This window comes from Phalaenopsis equestris, unplaced genomic scaffold (genome assembly GCF_001263595.1).
Source record: "Phalaenopsis equestris unplaced genomic scaffold, ASM126359v1 Scaffold000536, whole genome shotgun sequence".
Lineage (NCBI taxonomy): Eukaryota > Viridiplantae > Streptophyta > Magnoliopsida > Asparagales > Orchidaceae > Phalaenopsis > Phalaenopsis equestris.
In genome coordinates, this window is record NW_018164976.1 from 124,148 (window position 1) to 136,688 (window position 12,541).

Below are 12,541 nucleotides of genomic sequence, written 5' to 3' on the forward strand. Positions count from 1 at the left end.
TCTTCAGGTGGCTTCACTAAGAATGAGTCCATTCCAGATCGCCCAAAAAAAGAAGCTTGGAATAACAAATTTTCCAAAGTAGGCAAAAATATAAATATATAATATATATGGTCACAAAATTAGAAAGTATCAATCATAAAATCACAAACAGGGCAATTCTTTCAAGATCACACAATTAAGTTCTGCAAAAATGTATATGTAAAATAACAAGGCAATGTAAAATAACAAATTTTCAAAATCACAAACAAAATTCATGATAATCTGCAAGCATGCATGTAAAATAACATTCAAACCCTTCAAAGGTAAACCAACAATCCCCTTTTAACCAATAAATCACAAAACACTTCTCTCTCTTTCAATCTCTGGTTTTCTTGAATACTAAAAATTGGATATAAGTAGCAACAAAAGAACAAGGCAATGTAAATGAAAAATACAGCAAAAAGTTGACCATCGGAGGTCATAAATTTTGAAATTTAATATGACAGGATAGAAGAAGCTGTGCAGGGTTTCTTCCTCAACGGTGATGAAGCACGGGCATCACATATTAAATAGCAGATGATATGCAAGGGCCGTTGATTCTCTAGATCAATCAAAACAATTCAGGAAGATTTACATTCTTACCACTCAAATCCTATGTATTTACATATCCAACATCTAAACTTGAGCATTGGGATTGCACCCAAGTTGAACTTCAAGCTATCAAATCCTTTCAAAATATGCCAACCGTGGATACAAGAATGCCGGGGCATCATCATTGATGGAGATAATGCTAATATCATGCAGTTTTTACAATTTTCGATGAAGTGGGACATATGGTGTCAAAGGCAACAAGAAGCGCCACATTTTGCTTTTCTATTGTCCTCGAAGCAAGTTTTATTTTTCCATACGCCACGTGAATGTAATAGGGCCGCTCATTTTTTGTGCTAAGCACGCCCTTAGTGGTTCTTTCATTTTGATGCATGTAGAGAATGATAGGAAGTTATCAACCATACTTTTAAATGATAGGTCTCTTTTTTGTGCATCATAAATGCTTACATGCATAGTTTTTGTACATTTTTAAAATAGTAAAGCAACATGCTGATTTTCACGAAAATGTATATTTCAAGTTCAAATAGTAGTATTTTTTATGTGATACAAAAATTTTGGGTGGTAGAAATTTGAAAGGTAATGTTTACATATTAGATAAGTAAATACACAGAAAAGAGGCGATAAGTATCTAAATGCGCCAACAAATTTATTTAGCAACATAAGTTACGCTCGCTCATGAGAGATACTCTTTAGACATCAATTTACCTCAAAACAGATGACAGAAACCAATTATAAACAACCTTTTAAAGAAGAAAAGTTGAAGACTACCTTCGATTAAAGCCAAATTTTTCGTAACCACGAGAAAATGCATCCAAGCCACCTTCATGCTTATCAATCAGTGCATGGATGTTCTTGTACTGATTATATCTGTAGAACAAGGAAAAGGTGTTTTACAAGCTAAAACATATTCTTGGTACAATCAACACAGGGTGATTAAGTAATATTACAGCAATGATAGCAAAGAAATGTAGTGCACTACTGACAGTACACTCAACTTATAGATATAATTTAAGCAGAACAATTTCCTGAGCCCATAGACAATAATATTTTTGATAATTTTCTTAAGTTTACTCGAATCCAACAATCTTACTTCTGCGCATAACTTGCCATCCTATCCTCCTGCATGCACTCAAATCATGTACACGAGTACGTATTAATCAATCCATTAATAATACATACATAAAGCAAAAGGAAGATTGCATACATATCACTCAGTTCCTATTTATTTACATATCTTACACCTAAGCTTCAATTTTTTCATACATGTCAGCTTAATTACATATCTTACACCTAAGCTTCAATTTTTACATACATGTCAGCTTACCTATGCAATAAAATGTGCATTTCACTTTTAAAAGTTAAAATAGTGATTTTGTTTGTCATATGAAAGATTTTGGTTGTTAGAAATGTAAAAGAGCAAAGTTTAAGTGTAAGATATGTAATACAAAGGAATTGGGTGGTATGTATGTAAATGTCTCAAAACAAATATCTTCAATCATCGAATTAGGAGTTAACTACTCAGACTTGCACAATTATGTGAACGTTCATGCGAGAGAAAATCCACTATTCAAAAATACACGAATGTGCATAGTTTATAAAGTAGTTTCAAGCAAGGTTCAATTTGTCATAAAAGTGATGATAAGATTTCAATAGAAAAAAGGTTACTGCGATTAAAATGATATAAAATGAGGATCGCCATTTACACAAACAATGGTAGTAGCCTTATACTCGAGATAATCTGAACATAGTAAAATTGAAGAAAAAAATATTATATCCATAGAACTTCGACCAAGTATTATGCAAAGCCAACAAATTTGTAGTGCCTGGAACAGCAGATAAAAGAAGTATGGCATGTCAAGTGAATAAATGAATTAAAAGAGGTATATTTAACATTCCAATGCAAATTGTATTAAAAAAAGATTAAATTTCTAATTAAGCTTACAGAAAGTTATTATAACACACATATGCTTAGAGAAATTGGACATAAACCTGTGCTCTGCTACTTTAATAATAAAATGATTTAAAGATTCAAACTCATTATTAACGAACAGTTGGAAAGCAATTACACTAAAAAAACACAGCATAACCATAGATCTGAAGTAATTAGGAGCTTTGGAGTAGAATAAGATTTGCAAACTAGGCGACGCGGGGCATCGTTCGCGCGTCAGTCACGACGAACGTTGCAAGCGGTAATGGACTGGTTCAGTCTAGATAAAGGAAGGACCAACCGGCCCTTCCAAGTATGGTGTTCTCCTATTGAAAGCGGGGCCCACTCCCCTTTATTCTAGGTTTATATAATATGATACTTTAATAATGGGATGACTTGAAGATTCAAGCTCAATATTAACGAACATTGAGAAAGCAATTACACTCAAACAAACTCAGCATAACCATAGATCTAAAGTAATCAGGACATTTGGAGTAGAATAAGATTTGAAAAATAGGTGACGTGGGGTGGCGTTCGCACCTCAATCACAAAAAAAATCGCGAGCGGCACTAGACCATTTTGGACCAGGCAAAGAAGAGACCGACCGGTCCTTCCAAGTATGGTGTTACTTCTATTGGAAGTAGGGCTCACTCCTCTATATGCTAGGTCTATATAAGTGTTGTTTGTTGTGTGCTAGGGCAGTTCGTTGCTTGAATTTCTATCAGGACAGTCGTCGGCATCCAATTTTCCCCTCCGAGGGTTGTATCCACAGGAGAGAATGTTTTCAGGTTGTAACTCGTCTCAAGGAGGTGTCTATCTGTCCCCAAATTGCTCTATGGTTCCTCTCTCCAACCGCCAACCTGTTGCCATCACCTCCAGCCAGCTGCCAATCCCCAGCAGCCTACATAGCCCTCCCAATCCCAGCCTTCCTCACAGCCTCATTGATTACTCAAAGTTATAGCATCTTATAGATTACTCAAAGTGATAGCATCTCAATTTGGGACAGAATGATTGAATAATTCAGCATTGTAAAACTACACAAGTGGCTCTTATAGATTACTCAAAGTGATAGCAACTCAAATTGAACAAGAATAAATGGATGATCAACAAAATGAACCACAAAGATGCAAAGGTGATGAGATTCATTAATAAAAGGCATAATATAATTATGATCAATTTAAAATTCATTTTTTTTCATCATTTTAGCTAAGTCTACACCATCAACAGCAGCTTTATCATTATTATAGCCTTACACAACAAGTATGAAACAAGCTAGATCTATGCTTCATCTAAAGTCTTAACTACCACAATTTAATGCACTGCAATAGTTCCGACATATAACACATAAAATCAATAAGATCTAGAGAGATAGATGGGAGTGCAAACAAGACAATTCAGTCTTAACTACCACAATTTAATGCACTGCAATAGTGAGAGATAGATGGGAGTGCAAACAAGACAATTCAACTTCTGAGCAGATTCAGCCTTATCCAATAAATGGCTCATGAGTAAAGCTCAATAAACTATAGAGCCAAAGTTGAACATCATCAGCTCATTTGCCAGCTGGTATAAAAAAATTAAAATAAAATACTCTTAAAAATTAGAATTTAATGATTACAGCACAAAGTTATGACAACAAATTTGAAAGTACTAGTTCTCTTTTCTTTCTCAAATGATTTTGCAATATTTATCCTTCATTGTATAATTCTTTACACCAATTTCTTGCTTAAAATTTTAGGATTGGCATCATCATCTTCTATTTTCAAAATGAAAATTTTGACTCGACTCATTTGCACAGTAAAAGTTGATAAAAAAATACAACAAAACATATGTAATTTGTAATTTTTCATATATTGCCCACTTCTTAAATAGTGAACCATTTTATTTGTAGACAAGGCATCTTACTAACACTAGCAAATTGTTGGTTTATATTGTTGAGATTGGATATTAAATTATTATGAAATATGGAATACCGATTTGAGAGATTTGAACTAAAACTTTCAACATAAGCGCACAAAAAAGTGATCGCAACAAAAAGCAAGTAAACCTACACTTAATGTGAAAAAAAACCCAAACAATAAGAGAAATCAGTTACACCGCTCCAATAAATCCACTACATAAAAATGAGACGAAATATACAAGTTCCAATAAACTCAAATCTTTCTACAGCTTGGAACACTTTAGGACGCTTCACATCTCTTTTTCGCATAAGAGAACTCGCAAACACACAATACGCGTACTTGATAGACTCGTGAAGCTAAAAACTTAAATTCTCAAACTGTAAAAATTTGGTTGCAGGCAGCTGCACCCCTCTTAGATTTGAGTTTCCTTTGGCTGTCCCGGAAACGCGGTGTTGGGCACTTGGCGTCCTCACTGGCACTGAGTTTCTTGGCACTCTATTCCGGAAGCAGGAAGAGGCACTGTGGCTCCCCATTTGGAAACAGGTTCCCCTTGCCAAGTTTTAGGGCCCCCGAGCCTTCTCCTTGCCATAATTAGGCTACACACAAAACAATCTCCCACTTGGAGATTGATTGCAATCAATTCCTCTCCTCCAAATCTGCAGCATCTATATAGTGATTTACCCAACCTTTAAGAACTACTAGCTTCAATTTTTCAATTGTAATATTTTTAATCAACATATTTGCAGGATTATGAGTTGTGTGTATCCTCTTCAAGCATAATTTATCATCTTCTAGAAGTGAATGAATGAGGTGATATTTTAGTTGAATGTGTTTCTCTTACATGCAATATGACATTCTTAGATGGATGAATCACATTCGTATTGTTATAATAAAACTTTCTACTACTTTTCTCCTTACCCAATTCTATCATAAAACCTTGTAGCCGAAATCATTTACTTACTAGCCTCAGTGATAATAATACACTCAGCTTTTGCAATCAACTGTTCAATAATCTTCTGTAATATGGAAACCTAACTTAAGATTGTGTTTCCCAAAATGAAGATGTAACTGGTTGTACTTCTTCTAATATTAATATCTCCTATTATAATTGAATCTATATGCCCATGTAAATCAGTTCATGCACTTTCAAATAAATTGCTTTGTTGATTGTTTCTCCCAACTATCTGAGAATCCACTACAACCTCTAATGATGTTTACTTGGATTACTCATACAATTATTGACCACTCTCACTGCATGTGTATTATCTGATCTTGTATATATCATTGCATACATCAAGCTTTCAACAACTAAAACATGGGATTCTTCTCATGTGTTTTCTCTACTTCAATATTGGGCAATTATTCCTTAGATAATTTAAAGTGACTACTTAAAGGGGCGCAAACTGATTTTCTCTCACTCATGTTGAATTTATTTAATATCTTTTAAACATATTATTCTTGAGACAACTTCAATGTACATACACTCTTGTCCCTACTAACCCTCATACCAAGGATTTTTTTTTTATTGGAGCTAAATCCTTCATTTCAAACACCCTTGATAATTGCTCATTCAAGTCTCTGATCTTATCTATATATGCTCTTGTAATCAGCATGGCATCCACATACAAAAGAAACACAATGCAATAATTAGCAAATTGTTTGATGAAGTAACAGTGATCTGTCTAGCACTTCATGTACTCATTATCTGACATACACACGTCAAATCTCATATATCATTATCTTAGTATCTACTTCAATCCATAAAAGACTCTCCTTCAATCTGCAGATCATATATTCCTTTCTTGGAATTTGATATCCCTGTGATTGCACCATATACAGTTCCTCTTTTTAAGTCATAGTGTAAGAAGGATGTCTTAACATCCATTTGTTCCAGATGTATATCACACTTCGCTACGAAGCCCAACACAGCTCTGATAGTTGTCATCTTTGCTACAAGACAAAATATTTGTGTAGTACACTCCTTCCTTTCTCTGAAAGCCCTTCACAACAGGCCTCATTTTATAGTTTTTGATATCATCTAACTCTTTTCTTAATTTATAAATTCACTGGTGCGGTGTCTTCTGTCATCTAGTAATTTTTCAAGTTCATTTCTGATTTGATCTAAGTGATTGCATTTTGTCATCCATGACAAACTAACTCCTCTGAGTCTTCAACTTGAGTAGTCTCATCATAACACTCTGGTCCACCACTATCAATTAGCAATAGATAATACAAAGAAGGAGAATGTCTAAGTACAGGTCTTCTAAATCTGCTAGACCTTCTAACTTTCGTAGTAGGTGTCTATTAAATATGCTTCATAAGATTGTGCACATTTACTTTCTTTATATTTATGATCACCATTATGTATTATCTCAACATATTTGGAGGGCTCTTCAGAAGCAACTGATGAATAATCTTGATTTTTCCTTCTGTCATTGCACATCTCTATTTCATTGAAAGTAACATCCACGCTCCTAATGAATTTTTTATTATGATACACCTCTATTTCATTGAAAGTAATACCCACACTACTAATGAATTTCTGATTCTGATAGTTTCAAAATTTGCATCCAAATTCATTTGAAACATACTTAATGAAAGTGCACTTGAAAGATTTTGAAACAATCTTACTCATATAGCTTGCATCAACATTAACATATGATGAACAATCAAATACGTTCAGGTGAAATAGATTTACCTCTTTGTCACTAAATGCTTCTTCAATGAAGTCTTCATTCAAAGGTATTGATAGATCATGATTGATCAGATAAACTGTAGTGTTCACTTTTTCTGCTCAAAACTAAATTGGCCAGTCTGAATGCAACCTCATATTCTTAGCACGCTCTTAAAACGGTGAACTCATGTCAAATTTCCTTTGAAGCACAATAATTCTTAAACATTTGATTATAATACTCGCCACTATTATCTGATCTGAAACACTTTAACATCAAATTTTTCTAATTCTCAACCATGATTTTCCACTACTTAAACATCTCAAATATATCAAATTTATGTTTCAATAAATACACTCATGTCTTCGTGATGTGACCATCAATGAAAATGACAAAAAAAAAACATCCAATGTACTGAACTGGAGTAAGACACCATACATCAATATGCACGAACTCCAGTCTTTTAGACTTAATCTTTTATCCCGTTCTAGAGAAAGTATCCCTTTTTGCTTGCCAAAAACACAATATTCACAAAAATCAAGATTTATGAATTTTAAGTGCTAAAGTTTGTTTTTAGAAAGGAAAGACTTCATACCTTTTTCACTCATATGGTCAAACTCATGGTGTCATAGACTTCAATCACCATTTATTCTAGAAGCACAAACGGATTCAAACATCGCATTAATCTTATCAATGGTGTCTTCAATGTTATCATGATAGACTTCATACCTTTTTCACTCATATGGTCAAACTCGTGGTGTCATAGACTTCAATCACTATGTATTCTAGAAACACAAACGGATTCAAACATCGCATTAATCTTATAAATGGTGTCTTCAATGTTATCATGAGTCATCACCACTGCCAATTTGATCACCTTCTATGAATTACCTGTGAAATTTAGTCACAAACTCTAACCTTAACAAACTGACTCGTAGAAATTAAATTTTTCTTCAAACATGAAACATGTCTAACTTCATTGAGCTTCCACACTGATTCATTTGACAACCTAATATCAACATCACCACTTCATATAATATTGCAGACCTTGTTACTCCCAACGACATTTTTCATATATCACTTAGTGAAATTTATAAATACCTCTATGTTTGGGCAAGCATAAAAAGAGACACATAAATCTTCATCCTAGATTCGGTATCATCTAGTGATAAAATAAGAGCCACCCTGGAATTCATTAGTGGAGATATTTATAGAGATATTCCTATCTGGACCTATACCACCACCATTCTTAGAAGTTTTACAGTTTTCTTAAAATGACATTTCTTCCCGTAATTTTAACATTCACATATGCATTTTTCTCTTCTTGACATGGACTTTCCTCTTTTGAGCTTAAATCTTTCCTTCACATATGCATTTTTCTCTTCTAGACATGGACTTTCCTCTTTTGAGCTTAAATGCATGTGTTTCTATCCAGATTCCTTCCTATATTTTACACATATAGAGTAAAATTTGAAGGTTCACTGCTTGCCTCTTCATTCAGCACTAGCCACATAATGTCATCAAAGAACATAATTGTCTGGCAAATAAGATAGGTGTAACAGTGTCTTGACCTCGTCATCGAACTTAATGCCAAAATAACACAACTAATTAATGATAGTGTTGAAGTTATTCAAGTGCTCAGCCACTGAACTACCATTCAACGCCTTTATATTAAACAATCTCTTTATCTGAAAAATTTTATTTGAAATTGAGGGTTTTCATACATCCTTATTACTGCAGTCATGAGATCAATCGTAGTTTTCACATTCACAATGTTTAAAGCAATGGATGCGGAAGTGAAAGATGGATCAAACCTAATGTTCTTTAATCAAGAACTCATTTTTCTAGAGTCATTGATTTTGACTTCTTGGTGCTTCCTTTCAGTGGCAAATGTAATTTTTTTGATATAATAAATCTTCAATTTGCATTTTCTAGAAAGAAAAGTTCGAACCTTTGAACTTCTTCACTTTGTATCTCACTTTATCGGTCATTGCTCCCATATTATACCAAGAAAATGACTATAAAAAAATAACTTCTTCACTTTGTATCTCACTTTATCGGTCATTCCTCCCATATTATACCAAGAAAATGACTATAAAAAATGAGAAAAAAATGAACATATTACACCACATTCAAATCTCTCTATAACTTGAAACATTTCAAAATGCGTCTCTTACACACAAGAGAACTCGTGAAATTCAACTCTAATGCAAAATATGCATACTCTTAACAAACTACTGAAGTTGAAAACTTAAATTCTCAAACTACAGAGGTTTAGTTACAGACACACCTGTGTCCCTCCTAACATCGGGTTTACTTTGGATTTATCTCGAAAACATGGCGTTAGGCACCTAAGCGCTGCGCACTAACTAGCGCTGTGTTTCAGAGGCAGGAACAAGCACTGCAGTTCCCCTACTCGCATCGGATTCCCCTTTGCAAGTGTGGGGTGCCTCCCCAAGTGTTGGGGAGGCACCCAAGTGTTGGGGACTATAAAAAAATGAGAAAAAAATGAACATATTACACCACACTCAAATCTCTCTATAACTTGGAACATTTCAAAATGCGTCTCTTACACACAAGAGAACTCGTGAAATTCAACTCTAATGCAAAATATGCATACTCTTAACAAACTACTGAAGTTGAAAACTTAAATTTTCAAACTACAGAGGTTTAGTTACAGACACACCTGTGTCCCTCCTAACATCGGGTTTACTTTGGATTTATCTCGAAAACATGGCGTTAGGCACCTAAGCGCTGCGCACTAACTAGCGCTGTGTTTCAGAGGCAGGAACAAGCACTGCAGTTCCCCTACTCGCATCGGATTCCCCTTTGCAAGTGTGGGGTGCCTCCCCAAGTGTTGGGGAGGCACCCAAGTGTTGGGGAGAAAAAAATGACCATATTACACCACACTCAAATCTCTCTATAACTTGGAACATTTCAAAATGCGTCTCTTTTACACACAAGAGAACTCGCGAAATTCAACTCTAACGCAAAATATGCATACTCGACAAACTGGTGAAGCTGAAGACTTAAATTTTCAAACTACAGAAGTTTAGTCACAGACACAATTGAGCCCCTCCTGACATCGGGTTTATTTTGGATTTATCTCGGAAACATGGCATTAGGCGCCTAGGCGCCGCGCACTAACTAGCGCTATGTTTCAGAGGCAAGAACAAGCACTGCAGTTCCCCTACTCGCATCGGATTCCCCTTTGCAAGCGTGTGGTTCCTCCCCAAGTGTTGGGCACTCCTTAACACAATTAGGCTTCATGCAACATATATCTACACTTCCCCCTTCATCTTCTATCGCGAAACCCAGGTCATAACCTAGCGCAAGAACAAGGAGATATAAGGGCATGAACAAACGACCAAATAGTTAATTCAATTTTAGTTATTATTATTAATGGTCAAATAAGAATTATTCTATGAATTAGGAGTCGTTAACTAATAAAATTTGAATTAGTTTAAAAGTAAAGAAATGTGAATGTAATTAAATCTTCTACTTTATTTAGGCCTTTTTAAATAGTTTTTCTTCTCTCGCTCATTTTTATTACTACACTTTATCTTGCAAAATAATAACTTAAATATTCATAATTTATTAACAATTGAGCAAATTTTTAAATTTATAAAATTTCATTAACATAAATTGAAAAAGCAAAATGCAAGTTAGTTAACATTTAATAAATCAATATAACACCATTTGATTTTTTATTTATTAAAGTATAACCACTTAAGAAATTTCAAATCATTATATTGTATTATATTACAGTTTTTTATCTATATCATTTTATATATTATTACTGTTTTTACTATTTAAAAAATATCATCTAAAATGTATTATTTAAGATACAATATTAATACTTTTTTTGTAATTTATATGCATGAGAATTTTAGTGTCCCGGCTAGTACTATTAGTGAGTACATTCTATCAATAAACATGCACAAACATGGTTTATATATAATTCATTTCATTCGTATTTTCATATTATTCAATATTTTTATAATAATCAATATATGAAATAAATAAGTATAGACATACTCAAAGATATTTCATATACATTTTGATAGAACCAACACATCTAATAGTATAATTAAATAATAATTAAATTTACAATATAAGGCTATCTATACAAATATCCAATGCATTTATATTAGAAGAAAATCAAAACTATTACTATAATTCACAAATAGGAGTATTTGTCTCAACCTTGACGGCGAGCTCTTGCCTTTTTTACTTCATAAACTTTATTTTCTATAATTTGATGCCTATAATAGCATAAAAACATTCATATTAATAAATTTTAATCATATTATTTAATTATACTTAATTGATTGTTATTTTTAATTAATGACTTTATTTTAATTAATGATTGTAGTCCCAAAGTTTAAGTTATAATTTAATTAAAATTTTAAACTTAAACCTTTAAAAATATATAACTAAATATTAAATTTAAATTTTTTTTATTTTTATACTTAATTTATTTCTATTGTTGCCTTCATATCTATATTAAGGTTACAACTATTTATCTTATTTAACCTATATATATTATTAGTATTTTCTCCTTATTATTTATATATGGTTTCAATTCACACAAACATATAAATCTTATTTAATTTACTTATACTTTTATATTTGTGAACTCTTATTCAATATTCTAATTAAATCCTAATTTCTTGGTTTGATACTGGCATAACATAATAATTTTATTCATTGTCATTTATCTATAATAATTATGATAAATTTTCTAACAATATCAATCGTTTAATACCAGCAGTTATGGTTGGGGGGAGGATACCAGAACTCCCAGTTTTGGTGAGATGGTGGCCTCCTCCCACAGGGTAGGTGAAGATTAACACCGATGGGAGCTAGAAAACTTTCAATGTTGGTTGTGGTGGCATTGCTAGGAATAATGTCGGGGACTGTATTCTCTTCTTTTCTTCTTTCTGTTTCCCTGATACTCCTCTTGAAGCGGAGGCTAGGGCCATGTTGATGGTTGTCATGATTGCTTTATCTCTTAATTGACAGTTTATTATCATTGAGAGTGACTCTCGTATTTTGGTTGATATTCTTGCTAGTTCTTTATCTCTTAATTGACAGTTTATTATCATTGAGAATGACTCTCGTATTTTGGTTGATATTCTTGCTAGTTGGGTTGATGCACCGTGGAATATTTTCTATTGTATTAAGAGAATTAAACTCATTTCCTCTCATATTTCAGTTATTTGGAGCTTCATTCATCGTGAGGGGAATAGACCCGTCAATTGGCTTGTTCTTGTTGGTAGTGCAAGAAACGATTGTTGGGTAGGCACTGTCCCCCCCCCCCCCCCCCCCCCCCCCTACATGCTTTAGTTGTTGGGGACAGTGGATGCTCCTCATGTTCGTCGTGACTGCTCTCGGTAGCCTGGTTGTTTGGTTAACTGCTCTCGGTAGCCTGGCTGTTTGGTTAACCCTCT

At 33.6% G+C, this 12,541-nt stretch overlaps 1 protein-coding gene across 2 annotated transcripts in view; it reads right to left on the bottom strand.

The window, feature by feature from the left end:
* LOC110028889 (1,4-alpha-glucan-branching enzyme 1, chloroplastic/amyloplastic-like) overlaps window positions 1–12,541 on the bottom strand; it is an 88,936-nt gene that overhangs the window by 67,939 nt on the left and 8,456 nt on the right. For both annotated transcript variants that reach the window (XM_020730932.1, XM_020730934.1), the window contains exon 4: window positions 1,357–1,455. In XM_020730932.1, the coding sequence (XP_020586591.1) occupies window positions 1,357–1,455 (99 nt within the window). The remainder of the gene's footprint in view (window positions 1–1,356; window positions 1,456–12,541) is intronic.